General features: G+C 54.4%; 8 protein-coding genes across 8 annotated transcripts; 3 read left to right on the top strand and 5 right to left on the bottom strand.

Moving 5' to 3' along the window:
* Positions 1-13: 13 nt before the first annotated feature.
* On the bottom strand, positions 14-2178 carry CDEST_09937 (Putative CAP Gly-rich domain, leucine-rich repeat domain superfamily). The gene is made up of 3 exons (XM_062926095.1): positions 1924-2178; positions 1471-1864; positions 14-1419 (listed from the first exon to the last, which is right to left on the bottom strand). The coding sequence occupies exons 1-3, from the start codon at positions 2093-2095 to the stop codon at positions 264-266; spliced, it is 1722 nt and encodes a 573-aa protein (XP_062782146.1). The 5' UTR covers positions 2096-2178; the 3' UTR covers positions 14-263.
* A 160-nt stretch (positions 2179-2338) lies between these two features.
* CDEST_09936 (Putative maoC-like dehydratase domain, HotDog domain superfamily) lies at positions 2339-3622 on the bottom strand. Its single transcript, XM_062926094.1, has 3 exons — positions 3362-3622; positions 3255-3303; positions 2339-3198 (listed from the first exon to the last, which is right to left on the bottom strand). The coding sequence occupies exons 1-3, from the start codon at positions 3479-3481 to the stop codon at positions 2438-2440; spliced, it is 930 nt and encodes a 309-aa protein (XP_062782145.1). The 5' UTR covers positions 3482-3622; the 3' UTR covers positions 2339-2437.
* A 764-nt stretch (positions 3623-4386) lies between these two features.
* Positions 4387-6582, top strand: CDEST_09935 (uncharacterized protein; the record flags this gene model as incomplete). The annotated part of the gene is given in 2 exon segments (XM_062926093.1): positions 4387-4917; positions 4936-6582. The coding sequence occupies 2 exon segments, from the start codon at positions 4387-4389 to the stop codon at positions 6580-6582; spliced, it is 2178 nt and encodes a 725-aa protein (XP_062782144.1).
* A 242-nt stretch (positions 6583-6824) lies between these two features.
* Positions 6825-8360, bottom strand: CDEST_09934 (Putative stationary phase protein). The gene has a single exon (XM_062926092.1). It carries the CDS (start codon positions 8262-8264, stop codon positions 6963-6965), a length of 1302 nt encoding a protein of 433 aa, XP_062782143.1. The 5' UTR covers positions 8265-8360; the 3' UTR covers positions 6825-6962.
* Positions 8361-8588: 228 nt separating this feature from the next.
* Positions 8589-10173, top strand: CDEST_09933 (uncharacterized protein). The gene is made up of 5 exons (XM_062926091.1): positions 8589-8694; positions 8897-8973; positions 9488-9655; positions 9705-9812; positions 10002-10173. Exons 1-4 carry the CDS (start codon positions 8691-8693, stop codon positions 9750-9752), a joined length of 297 nt encoding a protein of 98 aa, XP_062782142.1. The 5' UTR covers positions 8589-8690; the 3' UTR covers positions 9753-9812; positions 10002-10173.
* A 1-nt stretch (position 10174) lies between these two features.
* Positions 10175-11866, bottom strand: CDEST_09932 (Putative phosphatidylinositol-specific phospholipase C, X domain-containing protein). The gene has a single exon (XM_062926090.1). It carries the CDS (start codon positions 11667-11669, stop codon positions 10176-10178), a length of 1494 nt encoding a protein of 497 aa, XP_062782141.1. The 5' UTR covers positions 11670-11866; the 3' UTR covers position 10175.
* A 1123-nt stretch (positions 11867-12989) lies between these two features.
* On the top strand, positions 12990-13772 carry CDEST_09931 (uncharacterized protein). Its single transcript, XM_062926089.1, has one exon. It carries the CDS (start codon positions 13056-13058, stop codon positions 13578-13580), a length of 525 nt encoding a protein of 174 aa, XP_062782140.1. The 5' UTR covers positions 12990-13055; the 3' UTR covers positions 13581-13772.
* A 1354-nt stretch (positions 13773-15126) lies between these two features.
* CDEST_09930 (uncharacterized protein) lies at positions 15127-15813 on the bottom strand (the record flags this gene model as incomplete). The annotated part of the gene is made up of 1 exon (XM_062926088.1): positions 15127-15813. The coding sequence occupies one exon, from the start codon at positions 15811-15813 to the stop codon at positions 15127-15129; it is 687 nt and encodes a 228-aa protein (XP_062782139.1).
* Between the last annotated feature and the right edge of the window lie 967 nt (positions 15814-16780).

Here is a 16780-nt window from a genome sequence, read left to right as displayed (position 1 = left end):
GTTACCTGCTAATGAAAGGGAAACGTTTGAGAAGAAGTACGCGAGGAGGAAGACGAACGCCCTACCCTTCACGCCTCCTTTGCTCTCTTGCCCGTTTGTCTAAATAATGGATTTTCTGGCGCGGCAGCATGCGTCACTTCCCATGCCGCTTGCGCAAATGAAGCAAACAAAACCGACGCGCCAGACCACACGCAGTCTACATGCAAGATCCCGCGGCCAAATATTGGCCTTCATGGAGGGGGCAAGGGGAACCGACCTTGTCGTCACCTATCCTCCACACGGATCTTGACATCCATCCCGTCAACGCAAAACCCCAGCTGCCTAGGCCCGTCCTTGAGTTCGACCTCTCTCTTCACCCACCTACCGCCCTTTTCCTCCCGCGCAGCAGCGTCAGTCCATGTCTCAGCCCCCTCGCCGCCCCTCCCAGCGTCCTCCCCGTCGCTGCTGTCATCCGCGTTCTCGTCTTCATCAAACCCGCCAACGGGATCCCATTCGCCCGTCTCCCATACCAGGCGAAGACGCAGGGGCTCCGCGCCAAACAGCTTTCCCGCAACACCCTTGACGGCGTAGATGTCGGAGGATTTTGGGATCGTGATCGTCTTGGTCTCCATCGTGTGCGCGAAGTGCACGGTGATGAGGCGCGCTTCGAGATAGGTCGGATTAATCTCGTCACGGCGGATGACGTCCGGAGCGCCGTAGATGCCACAGAGCTCGGCGTAACGGGCGTGCTGGGCGAGGACCTCTGGCTCGGCGGCCTCAGGGACGGAGGCGAGCTGTTTGGCAATACGGGAGAGGTAGAACATCTCACCGTTGGCGCGGTCAGCCGTCGATATCGGAGTGAAGTTAAGGGCTTTCAGGGCGCCGAGGCGGCCGATGGTAATCATAAATGCCTCGTCCGTCGACTTTGTCTGGGAGCCGCCGCCTATGGCCTCCGGATCCGGCCGGTCATAGACGGGATTGTGGGCAAAACGGAGGGCTGCGAGGCCTGGGAAGGAGGCGGGGAGTGCGTCGACGAAAGACCATGTCATGACGGCGTTGTAAGATATATCGAGGTACTGGAGACTCGGCGGGAAGATGGGGCTTGGGACAGAGGGAGGGGAGATGGCAGCGATGTTGTTGCCCTTGAGATGGAGATTGCGGAGGGAGGTAAGAGAAGAAAGGGGCGCGAGGTCGGCGAGGGAGGTGAAGTCATTGAATTCGAGTGTCAAAGTCGTGAGGGTGTCGGCGAGAGTGCCAAATGAAACGGTTGGGAGAATGGACAGCTGGTTCAGGCTGCCGCTCAGGGTTGCCAGAGATGGAAACTTAAGGGCAATGCCGCAGAGAGCTCCCCAATCCAGCAATGTTTCCTCGAGCTCTAATTCAGTGACCTTCGTGAATGCACTGGTCTCGTCGTCCTCAATGAGCCGAAAGCGGTTGCCGCTAGAAACAAGTCAGTCATCGTGAACACGGTACACACTTAGCAGAACGCACTTCAGCCTCAGACTCCTTAAGCTGTCAAGCTCCTGGCAGATTTTCACTACTTGTCCAAACTCTTCAAATAGATTCCTGCTGATATCCAACTCTGCAATGAGAGGACTCGTCTCCTTGACGCCCTTGTCGCCGGGCGCGACATCGACGGCGACCCGTGCGCCGTCGAGAATCACGATGGTCAGATCCTCAACGCGCGCCAGCTGCCGGCGGATCTTATCGAAGCCGACCTCCTCGGCGGGTTTCGTGCCGAAGAAGACAATCTGGATCTGCGATTCGCGCTCTGCGACCGCCTCGGCGTTATACTTGCCGTGCAGCGCGGCGACGAAGCTCTGTGAAGCGTCGGCGGGACGGGACGGACGCACAAATGAGGCGGCGGTGGGGTTCTTGGACAGGCCTGACCTCACTGGTTAGAGACTCGATGGCTGAAGCAACAAATCATCGGAGGTGAGCTACATGAAAAGTACCGGACGTCTCCATGTTGGCCATCGTGCTTGCCGCGTCCGGAGTCATCCCATTCTACGCCGAGCCAGGTACCCGACGTGCCGGCGACGGGCCCGATGTAGCGGACCGTGCAAAGTGCGCCGTCATAGGACAGCCGCTGGCCGATGTGGCTGTTGGATGGCATACTGATTTTAGGTAAGTAGTTGTCACCGTTTTTCGTCTGGTCGGTAGTCGAACGGCATTTTTTTTTGTTGAGGGTTTGAATGGCGTTGTAATGTTTGGGCAACAGAACGTTCCACAGCAGGCGAGCAAGCGCTCTCACTCCAGACACATCCCCCCCATGAAGGCCACAATTGTTAGTGGGAGCCCACCTCACACGACAGGTCACAGCACGACACTTCTCAAGAAAATAGCCAATATCACCAGCGTCGCGGCATTCCAAAATGTTTATCCTGTTGCAAATTCAAAGCTGCCGTACTCGAGTACCAAATGCTTGCAAAATGGAATGGAATCCTTCGACATGATTTTACAACTTCGACTTGGGCGACTCCACAACCTTAATCAGGGCCCGGCCGTTGCTAAGAACAACCTTGCCGCCCTCAACCTTGGTCTGAAAACGGATCTCTTCCCAGCCGTCCTTGACATCACCCGTCCTCCAAGCATCCGTAATCAGCTTGTCGCCAGGCATGACAGGGCTAGCGAAACGCGCCTGGTATTCCTTGATGTTGGCAGGGTCGCTGCCTCCAAAGGCCTTCAGCAGGCCGTGGGCTGTTGAGTTCCACGAGTACAAGCCGTGCATGATGGCTCCGGGGAAGCCCATCTTCTTGCCCGGCTCGGGGGTCGCGTGTAGCGGGTTGTAATCTCCATTGAGGCGATACAGAAGCGCCGACTCCTTGGTCGTCTGCTGTTCAAAAGTGGCGTCGGGCTTCTTGCCCTTCGGAGGAGGGAAGTTCTCGGTCGCGGGGCCTTTGGGCCCGCCCCAGTTGCCCTGCGCGACGTAGAAGCTGCTGGTGATGATGCTGGCGTAGACCTCGTTGCTGGGGAGCTCGACCAAGTCGGTCTGGGTCTCGACAACGGAGCCGGGGCGGCCCTTGTCGTAAACGCCGAGGACCTTGGTTCGGACTTCGAACTTCTTGCCGGCCGAGGTGGTGGGAACGGGCTTATGGAGGATGATCTTGCGCTGGCCGTCGACGACGCGCCGGGCATCGAATGAGGGAACGTTGGGGATCTGGACGGCCTTTTGCGCGGCGTAGAAGTCGACTACCTCTTGGGTGTCACCCTTGAACGCTGGCGAGTTGTTAACTACCTAGGTCGGCGGAGTATGAAAGATCGGTTTGGCTCACTGAGGATGAGAGGGTATGTGGGAAAGACGGCGAAATTAGGGTGAAGCTCCTATTGATCAGGGGTTAATAGTCAAAGATCGTGGGCGTCAGGGGAGAGTAGACCTTACGTAGAGGAAGTGAAGCTCGTCGTCAGTGGCACCGACGGTGTTCGCGAAGAGCAAAACATCGCGCTTCAGCCAGGCAACCTCCTGGCGAGGGTACTCGAATCCAACACCGGGGCCGCTCATTGTGAATTTTTGAGATACGTGTGCGTTCGTTTACTGGTAAGGAGGCAAGTCGACTTGAGAGATCAGTGGGCGAAAAGTTGCATTGCGCCTCGGCCGAGCTCTGGGGACTTTGCGGCGGTTTTAACAGGCGCTGACAGAGCGTCCCTCGGCGTAGCTGTGGTCTACTAACCGGCCACCTAGCCGGACAGAGCAGCCGGACCAGCTCCAGCAACAGTAAAATGTAATGCCGAGGTTCAGATGTGGGGGTGGGGTTACGCCATACCACCTTCCAGGGTCTCCGGGTCTCACTCTCTGCGATTACCCCGGATCTCAAGCTCGGGATCTAGGAAAGCGTATTGCCGTATCCCAGGAAAGACTAGTGCCTACCTCACGTTTCTCAAAAATCATAGCTTACCGTTGTGAACTCGTATGAAGGATCGTTGGTAGACGAGAAACAAATTGAGCGGAAGCATCATGTGATTTTCCAGAGGTACAAAGGCTCCATTGCACCGACTTAGGTCAGGTCGCTGAACAGTGGAGGCAAGGTAGGTAGGTAGGTACGTGTAAGTACCTACCTAACCTTGGGTAGTTGGAGCTGATCATAGCCGATCTACCTTGCCTTGCCTACCTACCTACCTACCTACTAGTCATCTATGCACTGTGCTGTGCTCACCTTCCCCGCCAGCTGAGTTTTCCACAGTTCGACTCAGCTGCGCTCCTTCCTTGAACTCCTCCATCCCTTCGCATCTAAACTCTCTCATAAAATCCAATCTCAACTTGAACCGACCAGGAAAAGCTCCCCTCTGGATTTGGTCGAGAGAAAGGTAATTCGCTCCAGAAGATACCTATCAACCCTTTTCCCCCAACCATTTTCCCTTCATCTTCTTCAAAGACTCACCCTCGGCTGATTACACAAAGTAACCACGATGGCGCCTTTCATCGCGCCGCAGGCCCCGAAAGGTGGCGGACTGGACTTGGCCAAACCCTTCAACCAAACTGACCACCGCGCCTCGGTCAGAGAAGTCAACCGGCTGATCGGAAAGAAGAGAGAGATGGAAATCCAGATGACAAATGCAATGGAGCACCTCGGCCAGTCTAGCAACGCTCAGTCTCAGCAAGACCGGTTGCTTCAGATGTCGGTCCGCACCAAGGCCAAGGAGAACAAGTTCATTCGCCGACAGAGCAAGGTCTTGACCGACAGAGAGAAGCTCTTAGAAATGGACCCCTCAGACGCTAGAGCTCACGATGTCGAAATCCTCAGAGCTATGTTGTCCAAGCTCCGCGATGGTGTTGAGACCCTGAAAACCGGGCACAAGCAGAAGTCAGACCTCGGCGGTGACAATGCCGTCTCATCCGTCGACTGGGATTCTGTTATGGGAGATTCGGGTGACGATAGCATCGACCACCACAGCAATCTCGATAACGACCTGGGCGCCAACCCCATTCTACCGATTGCCGTGAGCACCGCGTCCTAGAGGGACATTGATGCCGCCAAGGTTGACAGCCCTAAGACCGAGAAGAGAAAGCGAGTCCATGAGGCCCCTCAGTCCTCAAAGAAGGCGAAGAATGGACAATCTAGCGAGGATACCTCACAGGACTCTCTGGGTGTCTCTATTACTGCCGATAGTCAACTTCCTGAGGATGTGGACAGCGTGAAGAAGGACGGCGATGAAAAGAAGACGAAGAAGAAGCATAAGAAGACCAAAGTCGCCTTTTCTCTCGAGGTTAAGAGTTTGAAGGGAAAAGGCAATCAAAAGGCCGATGTCTCCCTCAAGGACAACGAGACTCACAAGAGTAGCGACAGAGTCGAGGCCAATAATGACGAGGCCAAGAACAAGAAAAGGAACAAGAAGTCGCAGAAGTTCAAGTCCAATTTCACGGCTGAGGAGATGGGCGACATTTTGGAGACCGATGTCTACCATGGCGGCTCTCAAGACCTCAACTTCGAAGATGGCAATGCTGACGAGAAAATAACCGGCTCAGTCGGCCATACCGAAACTAAGAACGAAAAGGAGAAGAAAAGGCCCAGGAAGTCCCCCGTTCTCGTCGTCGAGATCGAGCGTGATGATGAAGGTGACTGCTCCAAGAACCTAACTGGCGAGAGCCCCAAGATGGAGAAACGCGAATCCGAACCCATCGATGAGGTCAAGAAGAAAAAGACGAAGAAGAGGAACAAAAAGACGAAGAAGAATGCCAAGACCACTACGTCAGCATTTGATGATAGCATCATCAATGAGGCGAAGGAACGTGATGACCTCAAGGAGTCGAAGGCTGGCCATAGTGACGGCAAGAACTCAGAGTTCGATGAGCCCAAGATGGTCAAGAAAGACAAGCTATCTGCAGATAGCACGATGTTGATGAAGTCTGTCCGAGTCATGGATGTTGCGCAGTCTGCTGCCAACGAAGGCAAGAAGAGAGGACGGAAATCCAAGCCCCTGGCCACCGAGACCAATGGCCAGACCTCCAATTTGGAGCAGAAGAAGGTCGGAAACTCAGGTATGTCGAACTCCGAGGGCACGTCCAAAACCACTTCGACGAGCCCCACGCGCATCGCAACCCCGATTACCTCGGTCGCTCCATTCCTCGATACAGCTGGCCGCACCCCCTTGAACCCGTGGTCTCACTACGGCCCGACGTTCAGCATCCAGAATCCTGAGCCGATTCGGACCTCTGCAGAAAGCAAACAGATGCCAGAACAGGCGTCAGATGGCCAAGTTTGGGTTCTCAACGCCAGCGGATCGCGCAAGAAGAAGAACCGAACGGACTCTGAGACGAAAAGCGTCACCATGACCATTGGCAAAGTCGACGCACCGAACAAGGCCGACCAGGGCTCCCCGACGCCCCCTCCCAAGAAGGAGCGGAAGATGAGAGGAAGACCCAAGAAGGTCAAGGAGCCTCTCCTGCCGTTAGAGTCTCGTCCCGCAAACCCCCAAGGCCAGATGTCTGTCCCAGGCGTTCGTGCCTCTGAGGATCTCGTCCGCCTTATCACCCCGTCAGCTGCACTCCTTGGCAAAAGTGAGCGATCGGCCTCGCTCAAGAAACTGCTTGCGAAGGACAAGAAATTGCTCGCCGTGGAGGCGGACTCTTGGTTTGAAGCCATGGGCCTGGAGCGCCGTGGTTGAGTTGGTGATCTTATGGGTTTCACGCGAGCAATCCATTGGCCTCTGTACAATATCCCGTAAAGAGCACCGCAAAGTCAACTAAGGATAGGCATGGCATTAGTTTTGCAACAAAAATCCAGTGACGTATCGTAGATAGCTAGCTATGAATAGACGCGGCTATACCTATCAGGCCGGTATGATTGTGCACCACGTCAGCGACGTCGTGACAGCTCTGGCATTAGCAAAATGCAGTCATGACGTGAAATAAGGAAATGGCATTCAGGGGACTTGGCCGCTTCCGTAGGGCCAAGTTCGTGTGTTACTGTACAAAAAGCGTAGATCCTTACATTGCCGGGAAACCAATCTGCTGCAGCCATTCAACCAAGTTGGGGTTTGCATCCTCAAAATCGTCCCTTGTTCCGATCGCACTCCTCGAGAAATTTGTAAATGCCCTCCAAGCCTTCATACTCGTCGGAACATTGCTCACTACTCTTTGGGGTGGGCATCATACTTTCATACCCCTCAAGATCCGACGTCCAAGAGTGCTGCTCCATCTCGTCCATGAACGCCTCTTCCAAGTCGACATCGATGCCGGACAGGGACCGAACAGAGCCGCCGGACGAGGTGATGGTTTTAACGTCTTCATCAGGGGCATAGGGGAAGCGAAGGGCCAATGGCGCACCAATTTTGCAGTCGAAGTCGGCATCTTGGTCTATAATACCACGCTGGACGCCGACATCATCGCATAATCGTTCAACGGTCTCGGCATCGACTCCGGGGAATCGCACTCGCAACACACTTCCCTTCTCCAAGGCAACGGGTAAAGCACCCAAAGCGGCCAGTTTTTTGAGATCGGCGAATATGACGGCAAGGTCCTTGACTGCGCGCGCAAAGTCAATCGACAGGACGTCGAGGAAACCGTCATCGTTGAGAGTGGTGACGGGGGCTTCAGCGTTGGCGGAGGTGAAACCCGCAGCGGCGGCGGCGCCCAAAGGACTGAGGGCCGTGATGGTGGGGCTGATAGAGAAGTCGACAAACGAGCCGGAGCCTCCGCGGGTGGAGATGGCGCCCATCATCTTGACGTACGCGGTATGCTCGAGCTCCGAAACGGCACGGTAGCACCTGTCACCGTGGGAGTTTAGGCCATCGTACCGAGCCTTCTGGCCCGAGAGGCAAAAGGCTCGCATCGCGATCGAGACGTTGTGAACCACCTGTGCCGGCGCGGCGGGTGTATGGGAGAAGTAGCGGACCCCACCGCCACCGCTGATTGTGTAGCCGCCCTGGGTGCGTGTGATGGCGCCCCCCGTGAGGTTTGGTCGGAGGGTACTCGTGAAAGGGGCGCGGCCGGTAGATTGACTGACGCGGCGCGCCGTATTGGAGCTTGGAAAGGATGCCCGGCTGAAGCGTGCGTTGCCGCCGACGTTACCGGAGACTCCGGGGCCGCTGGTGGAGATCCATCGGCGGACGGTGTTGTGAACGCTTTGAGTCGAGTACCAGCGTCCCGCGCGCTTCTGTCTAAGAAGAGCTGAGGGATGAATGGGCTGCCGACCTGTAGTGCGGATTGGGATGTGTGCGAACTCGGCCTGGGCGGCAGGACGAGTGGCGTTGGCGAGCTTGGTTCGTATTACCTTGGTGGTTTTGGTGATGCCCATGCGGAGGAGGCGTAGGGCTGCTGGTGCCCATATGCCCCCCGCGGCAGACATTTTGACGGGTTGTTTATGGAGTGACTCCTAAGATATCACAGCCTTTTCAAAGACGTGAAACTGAAGTCGAGAAGTTGCCGGGGGAGAGGAGGAAACCTGGAGTTAGCGGGAGTTCGCGGGGAGGCACTTATAAGAGCGGGAGGCGATAACGTAGACTTCGCCACATTGATGTCAGCGGATATTGCCGGGCGCACCGCCACAAACGAACGGGCACTCTGCGCTAATCCAAATTAGGCTAGCCACTTCTCGCGAACTGGACAGTCCCCCACTCGGTGCTTTTTTTCTTTCCTTTAAATTTTCCAGTGAGCTCCTTAAACTGCTGCAGACTTCTTCCCTTTCAACTTCACACAGGTCAACCGACCTACTCCTGCTTGCCCATTATGAAACGAACGCGCTGGCAGCGTTTGGGGCAGGCAGCTGGATTCCATGGGTATGTTTCCAATCCTTTCTCGCGCTTAACCAGTTGTTTTCCTTTGTTTTGCGATGATGATTGATCAACATTGAACAATCCAAATCAGACCTACCCGTGGTGTAACACATTATTGTGTGTATTACACTGAGCATAATTCTCTACAATTCAAATTTTGTTCGCGCTTGGAGGATAGCTAGAGCTCAAAGCTAATTCGCTGCAGAATTTTTTCATTCCAAAACTCTTGCGGCTCCGAAACTTTTTAGACGTCGTCGCCCTCTACGCTTTTCTACGCAAAAGGTTCGTCAACTGCTTGCTACCGTCCTCTAGCACACCCGTCCCTCTATATGATGAACACTTCGTACACCATAGGGATTCCTCATGCAGAATACATAATGTTGAATCCGGTGCAATAGTTTCAGCCTTGTCTGATCTAGAGCCAAAAACACACACTTTCGCTCGCATTTGTCCTGATGGCACCTATGCTAACATCAATCGGATAGGTAAATATCTTGCTCTCCAGCCTTGCCGGCGCACATTGTCCCGATACCCACAGGCATCGTCCACCACATATGAGGAAGATTTGAACGAACGGGCGGACATAAACGAACCTCGGCGCCCTTCACCAGAAACAAACGGGGACGTACAATCCCCGTGGTGCTGGGTGTCCGGGGCTTCTTGTTGAGATGATCGTCAACTGATTGTGGTTACCTGTTTTCCCTTGGACATGTCGGGTTTCCTCATCCCGGAGGAAAACCCTTCACATCCTGCCTTACCATGCCAGAGACAGATATGCTGACTGGACGGAACGCAGGTAAAAAAAAAAAAAAACTCCACTTCCATGTTCCTAGCATGGAACAGCGATGCGCTGCATCTAGCTCAATACTATGATGATTTGATCAAGTATTCACACTGTCTGACTGGCTTCACTTTGGTGTATGTCGGATATGAACACAATTCAACACTTTCTGACGCTATTGAGGTAATTCTTCATCCGAACATTCAAATGTCACTGGCGCTAATCAGTCTAGACCAGCCACTTGACGTTTGCCTCGAATTATTTCCGATCACGTCGCTAATCCGCGACACAGGTATGACTGATTCGATGAGACTTTGTTTTTCTCCTACGACGCCCAATGGTAGGTTTTCACAATTTTACTCAACACACCAACCCCCACTCTCGCGGATGACCATTTATTAGCTCTAGTACTGAGTTCATCATGACGAAAAAACATAACCGATTCACCTTGGAGAACTGATTGAGAGAATGTCATCTTACATATGTTTTGCATCTTGTTATCAAGACATTCGCTAACTTGGCACGGCAGGAATACAGGATCTCACCATGACCCTGATGTTTTCACCCATAGCTGGACATAGTAACCCTGATAGTAATCAAAATTGATTCCAGTTTTTCGCCTTCGGTGTGAATGTATCCGTCCCAACCAAGTCCTACAGCCCATGTGCAGCCCGTCCACGATTGCTTCCCAGTCTTGACACAACTAGTGCTTAAGCTGCAAGCGGGCGTTCATACCGACAATGCACCTGATCAAGTCCCAATCGCCGTGCGCGCCAACCCAATCTGTAACAATGACACCCGTTGCCGCATCGCCGACATTTAGTTGATGGGGGCCCTTGCCCGGCTCGCCGTGCCTCATGCACAGATACTCGATCACGGCGGGATTCACCTTGGCGGCGATTCGCTCCGGCCAGCAGGTCGCGTTGAAGAAGTTGCTCGCAGTCAGAAAGTTGATGAAGAATGGGTTGGGCGGGGCGTCAGCGTTGAAGTCAGGCATGTCGGGGAGATGGAAGAGCTGCTCAGCGGCACGCTCGAGCTGGCCGTGAGAGAAGTTGATCTTCTTCTCAATATTGGTGGACTGGTCGATCTCGTAAAAGTCCTGGACGCGGAGGAGCCCGCCGCCGACGGTGCCGTCCTCGCAGTTGTCGGGCCAGTGCTGGGCGTCGATGGCCCAACCCTTGCCGTCATGCTCGCCGCGCAGGGGCTCGTCAAGGCCGAAGCGACGGATCAGCACGATGCGGCCACGACAGTCGCCGAGGCGAGGGATGCGCGGCTCAACGAACCAGCGATGGGCGTCGCGGCCGACGTAGCGTTCGCGCAGGTAGTGGCTCAGCTGCTCATCGGTGCCTTTGCCGGTACCCTCGCGTTTGACTGACATGAGAACGGTCTCCGAGGGGTTCGCGTCGAGGTAGGCGTAGATGTCGGCGAGCATGTCTGCGAAGTACTTGTTACCGGTCAGGGAGATGGGGAAGGCGGAGTGGACGAGGGCGAGGTCGTCGTTATCCGTGGCGACCGAGACGCGGATATCGAGGAAGCGCACGCCGTTGTCGAGCTGCTCGCGGACGCCGACGGCCTGACAGCGCACCGAAGGCAGTGCCGTGTGGCATGTCGGCGAGTTGTGGGTGCCCGGGATGGAGAGGAGGGGCAGCGGGTATTCGTCGCGCAGCTCGTGCATCCAGGCATTGAGGTTCGCTGAGGACATGATGGCTAGGAATGTGCCATTGGGCACGTAGACGGTCGTCAGCTCGAGGGGCGCATCGTCAAGCTTCTTCATGACGGAGGAACGATTGGAGGGACTCGGTGCGTCGACCTCGTACCGGTGTCCCTCGATCTCAAACTGTAGGCGGACGACATCGTGGTTGGCGGGGTCCGGCGCGCCAATTTCCGTGGCGTTCACGGTAAACGGTTCAATGTGTACATCGACATCGTCACTCTGGTGTGCGTCTCCCTTTGCATGGGTCTCCCTCGTGGTGAAGTTCGTCGCGTTGATGAAGGAGTTGATGGTGCCGAAGGTGTTGCCCAGTATGTCCCCGGTGCGTTTCCTCTCGCCCTCGAAGCGCTCGACATGCCTGAGGGTGACGGGTAGCGCCGTGAGATTGCGGATTGTGAGATTGGTCATGGCGGAGGGGAGCAAAGCGGTAGAGGAGTCGGGAGACGAGGGGGAGGGGAAGGGAAGTGAACAGCAGCAAGCGCCCATCGTGGAGGATTTTCACGGGGGTTTGGAGCCCCTCCGACGGGCTTCATGCACCGTGTACGCGTGTATGGCCGGGTTCAGGGCCGTCTTGGAAGGCTTGGAATGCCGTTACTTGCATGTTAAATGGGGCCTATCGCAGCTGGGGCCGGCCTCCAGCCAAGGAGGCGTGGAGGGGTTGCTGTGGGTGGGATTGAGCGTCTCGGGAGGCGGCAAGCATGCGCAGCTTGGCTTCTTCGGTAGGTAGAGTGGCACACCCTACCGCACAGCGGGTGCGGTCGATGTTGAGATCTGGATCTAGTAGCGCGGTCCGGGTTTGGACAGAGGTGGGTGGCCATTGGTGTCCTGAAACTGGTCACTCGATTTGCGGGTGAGTGACAAGACAGAGGCCGTCCTTGTAATTGGCGCCGCTCATTGGGCCACGAGAAGCTGTCAGCCAGAGCTGAGAATGGGGGTGTTCCTAGTTCGCGAGCAGCATGGAATGACCGAGACAAGACGGATGGTTTGAGGCTTGTGGGCAACAGTTCGGACCAAGCAGCAATCACACACACGGTACACCTCGGACGACTGGGAGTCAAAGCCTGATTCACGAAGAGAGAAAGGAGCGGGGGAGGGGAGGGGGGCGGTCCAGAAACCATTCAAGCATTCCGGATAGAGATGGCCGAGTTGAGAGACTAGACAACATCCTTTCGCTGAATCCCCGTGGATTACAGATGCAATGGACGCCTAAGTATGTAGGCACGTATCCTAAGCGCTTACCACCTTAGGTGTTACCTACCTACCTACTTAGGTAAGAGGTGCTTAGGCTGGCAGGGCGGCTTGTGGTGTCTCCATTTTCAATTTAGGGGATGGACCCTTCAGGAGCCAATTCCGTCGGACCGGACAACAGCCTAACATCTCGACCTTTTCTTGAACAACCAACCTAGCATTGTTGTTCAGGCTTCAACAGATCTTTTGGTACCTATTCCAACTGACTTTGCGAGTGTTTCGACGGCTTGTTGCCCTCCGTTAGAGGCTCGTCCGGACCTTTCCTACTTGCCTTCGAAGTGATAGAACTCATGCCAAACACATTTAGAGCTTGCAAACTCCTGGTCGACCCCGGGAACATACTCTTCACGACTAGACCCAACTTGGTATCTCACCCGCTGTGGTCGTGATCGCTTGTCATGCTTGATCACCGAAAGGCGAATAACCCCACAACATGCGCTTCTGCCTATTTCCTTACAGGGCTGGAGATGCGTATGGATTGCAACAGCAGGATTGGAATGATCTGTCTGGAATGGTTATAAAAGGTGTGCAGAATACTCACTTTCTGTCAGTCGCCAATTTCAACACTCGTTACTAACTAAAAGTCTTCCACTCTTTGACGCCTCAATCCCCATCTCAGTCAGCATGGTTTACCTGCCCTCCGTCGCTGCGGGCCTCGCTCTCGCCGCCTCAGCAGCAGCTCAAAAGCTCAACACCTGGCCCCAATACAACCACGGCGGCTGGTACAACCAAACCGACGGCGACGTGACCACGTTCGGATCCCCCGAGATCACCCCGGGCGGCAGTGCAAGATTCTCCTTCCTCTTCAACCGTGTCGACCCTCCTTACGCCGGCTTCTACGTCCAGTCATCTGGCGACTACATCACCGACTACACTGTAATCGGCTACGGTTGGGGCAGGCCGGTGACCAATGGCCGTGTCTGTGGGGCCAAGGGCAATTTCACTTTCGTACCCCTGACCGGCCTCAACGGCGAGCCGCCCGTCAGTGGGGCCGATACGCTGTTTCTCGAGGTCACGGCCGCCAAGAATGGTGCAACCAAGGCCACTATCAACGAAGTCTGGCCCGTTTGGGCTGGGGATGAGATCTTCTACCCGAACAACACCTCGCCGTGTCCGCCTGAGACTAAGAGGGTTAGACGTTCTGCTTGAAACGGACGGTGGTAGAGTACAACGAGGTTGGATATCTTGCCGTCACCGGGCTACATTGAGGAATGGGGAGGTAGTTGGCTGTGTGAGGGCTGGCGAGGCCAATCCGACCCGAGCACCTTGAAGAAATAGGCCTTTTAACCGTGTGGCTGGATGACACCTAGTATTCTAATACACACAATATTCTTGGTTTCCACCCCATCCCCTCCCCTTTGCTTTATCTTGTATATCTTCAACTATATGCGTTCGCACTACCCGTTCCCATCAAGGAAAACGCCGCCAAACGGTGCATTCAGGACAATGTTGTTTGAGAGTTCCCAAACCATTCATAACGTTACGGGTCTGTCTGTTGGAGCGGCGACCGAGTTGTTTTGGAGGCTCAAGAACATATGGCAAAGCCTGCTGCCATACCATGTTTGGTGAAAGGTCAGTGCTCGCTCGGATGCAGCATTATCCGCCTCAACAAATAATATATCCAAAGATTGCATGATACCCGCCGAGGGTTATCAAGGACCAAACCCAGGTCCAGCTTCCGGTTTTCCTCGTCTGCAGGAGGGCCTGCCTGTAACAGTCGCTAGGCAGATCATAGTAGATGGCATTGACAAAAAGGAACACACACGGGCATCTGTCTTCAGCGGGCTATGCACTCGAATCCCCAGCTTCCAATCGATTGTCTGACATGAACCTATCGATTTGAGCGGCCGAATACAAACCACTTCCCTATCCCCTGCCCCCATGGGAACTGTTTGTCCAAAGTTTGTGCAGCCAACAATACAATCAGCTCTACGCACGAAAAGCGGCGTACAGGTGGGCCGCGCGTTTTCAAAGAGAGGGACCAGTAGGCAAACAATGGGCGTGGAGGGCACCCTTAGGACCCGAAACTTGGCTTCTCTTCGGGACTCAGGATGCGGGCCCAGACAATTGGAAGAACCCGTCTTCTACACAGAGAAAACAGGTGATGTGGACTAGGGCAACTTCTCACTCAACGTACGGTATAGAAGGAAAGAGGGAGAAAAGGGATGCCGCTAAACAGCAAGAACGGTGTGCGAGAGACGCTCATCGACGAGGCATACATTCCTTGGTCGTGGTGTCGTGGCACCGGCCGTCCTTGAAGATGACTGCAGTAACGATATCCAAACAACATCACAAGGTCACGACATGCGAGCATGGAAGGCATAAACTTGGAATGGAGAGGTTTAAAAGATACACCTGAAGTTTGGTAACATACAATATTCAAAGATCTCCGGTGAGTTCTGTATGTTAGACTCCAGCCAAACCAGAATACACGCTCCCTTCCCCCGTGGGCAATTTCATCCTGCAGTGTAACTCGGATTTGCCGTCACGCCCGTCGAATCTTGTCCGGTTGATGCCAGAAAACCCAGAGCCTGTGATTTCCCTACAGTTTTGACACATTTCCCTCTCGGGCATCTCCTATCTCCAAGACGTTGTTTCGTAGCCCGAGAATGTGCTCCTTTATCAGGATCGGATACTATGGGCAATGGCCGCAGCTTGGACAGCGTTCCGGACAAGGAATCATTCCGGGAAATCTCTACTCCTCGCTCCGAGCTCGCTTTCTGGCTCTCTCTTCGGTCGCATCAACCTCCGATGTACGTCGTCTTTGTGCTGGCGATGTGGAACACATTGCGGAGTCTGAAGTCTCGCTCCTGAATTGTCGTGGTCCCTTTCGAGGCTGTGTGCCACGCCGTAGAAAGTTGTTGATAACTCGTTCCGTGCCAGCTGCATTCGACGATCCCTCAACCGTCAGACCAGCATCAATCTCCCACATGACTGGCCTCGGTCGACCATTCTCATCGATCATAGGAAGTCCTGCCGTCCAATCTCGACCTTGGATGACTTCGATAATTGCCCTTGCAATCGATTTCGCCTGATCTGCAGGCGTGTAGTCCAAAGCGATGATATTCCCATCACCAGCTATGTTGATTCGTGTCGAGATACGCAACGAGACTGGCGATGTCTTTTCGATGTCATCGTCAGAGAGAGCTCTGGGGATAGAATCGAGAATACCAAGTATGCCATGGCTTTGACTGTCTGGCACGGTGTTTTGGCTGGGACAGCAGGAAGTGATGTTCTCGAACAAGCCTGATCGAGCTGGTGGTGTATATGCCGGAGGCCGCTCTTGTTGGCAAGCGCCACTGTTTTTAGGGTTGGTAAGGGCGCGGAGACCTGACAGTACGGCGAGGCGTTGCGACTGAACGTCTTGAGTCGTGGAGACCATTGTTGGATGCATTCTGATGTGAAGCGAGATACCACAGAGCAATGTTCCGAGACGACCATGTACAGGTGTCTCAAGAATTCATCCAGACAATAGCGTGGATACTTCAAATCCGGTTTGAGAGAGAACGCTTGTGGTATAAACCAAAACTCGCGACTCAAGCAATATGGGAAGAGTAGCCTGTGTATCTATAGTGTCCCCCCAGTTGTAAACAAGCCCGAAAGGTAAATCACGTTATGTAGCAAAGACATCAGAAGAAGGTAGGAAGAATGCGTTCGATACAAGCGGAAGTCAATATTGGTATCTTGGCGCTTCACGTCACTGTAAGCAGGAAGGGTACCTTTGACAGGCAGTGCAGACGTTGAAAACCAGGTAGAACAAGCACAGGAAGTAATTATGTACCTTCAAGGTCCTGTACCATCATTCATAAGCATCAAATCATCCCTTAGCTGTTGTTGGGCTCCACATGCACTTGTTTCCCGGATCGGTGAGATCCGAAGACAGGTCGCAGTACCCTTGGCTGTATTGTCCGTGTTTAGGACTAGCCAGATGGCAAAGCTTGAGCCAGCCTCCCAGAACCATCTGCTTGACCAAGCCCATGTCTCTTCTTGCTTGGACCACACCTTCACGTATGCCGTGGAACACGAAGAGCCAACCCGAGGGTTCGGGGTACGGCGAAGAAAAAAGTGTGGTACGGCATTACGGTGCTTATCGCATCAGTCTGTGCTGGTCGAAGCAGAAGCTAGTCTCGACAACTCGTGGGGTGTGGAGTAGTTGCGCAACCTGCTGCCATTGCCAACCGGCATGATATCGGCATGACAGCGGATGTCTTGACCGGTCTGACTACCAAATTGAGGGGCCATGGCCCAAAAAATGAAGGACTCGGCGAGAAGAATTGAGCCGTGGTCGTCCGTGGCTTAATGGTGTCGCCAATGTTATTGTTCTCCCCAGGAAGGTGCATTGATGATGG

This window comes from Colletotrichum destructivum, chromosome 6 (assembly GCF_034447905.1).
Source record: "Colletotrichum destructivum chromosome 6, complete sequence".
Taxonomy (NCBI): Eukaryota; Fungi; Ascomycota; class Sordariomycetes; order Glomerellales; family Glomerellaceae; genus Colletotrichum; species Colletotrichum destructivum.
This window is presented reverse-complemented; position numbering and strand designations above follow the sequence as displayed.

Coding starts and splice junctions, on each gene's coding strand:
- CDEST_09937 (XM_062926095.1), bottom strand. CDS start 2,095: ATGCCATCCAACAGCCACATCGGCCAGCGGCTGTCCTATGACGGCGCA. Junction 1,865..1,923: donor AGACGTCCGGTACTTTTCAT/GTAGCTCACCTC, acceptor CAGTGAGGTCAG/GCCTGTCCAAGAACCCCACC. Junction 1,420..1,470: donor TTAAGGAGTCTGAGGCTGAA/GTGCGTTCTGCT, acceptor ACTTGTTTCTAG/CGGCAACCGCTTTCGGCTCA.
- CDEST_09936 (XM_062926094.1), bottom strand. CDS start 3,481: ATGAGCGGCCCCGGTGTTGGATTCGAGTACCCTCGCCAGGAGGTTGCC. Junction 3,304..3,361: donor ACGAGCTTCACTTCCTCTAC/GTAAGGTCTACT, acceptor CCTGATCAATAG/GAGCTTCACCCTAATTTCGC. Junction 3,199..3,254: donor CACATACCCTCTCATCCTCA/GTGAGCCAAACC, acceptor ACAACTCGCCAG/CGTTCAAGGGTGACACCCAA.
- CDEST_09934 (XM_062926092.1), bottom strand. CDS start 8,264: ATGTCTGCCGCGGGGGGCATATGGGCACCAGCAGCCCTACGCCTCCTC.
- CDEST_09933 (XM_062926091.1), top strand. Junction 8,974..9,487: donor TACGCTTTTCTACGCAAAAG/GTTCGTCAACTG, acceptor GACGGAACGCAG/GTAAAAAAAAAAAAAAACTC. Junction 9,656..9,704: donor CACTTTCTGACGCTATTGAG/GTAATTCTTCAT, acceptor TAATCAGTCTAG/ACCAGCCACTTGACGTTTGC.
- CDEST_09932 (XM_062926090.1), bottom strand. CDS start 11,669: ATGGGCGCTTGCTGCTGTTCACTTCCCTTCCCCTCCCCCTCGTCTCCC.
- CDEST_09931 (XM_062926089.1), top strand. CDS start 13,056: ATGGTTTACCTGCCCTCCGTCGCTGCGGGCCTCGCTCTCGCCGCCTCA.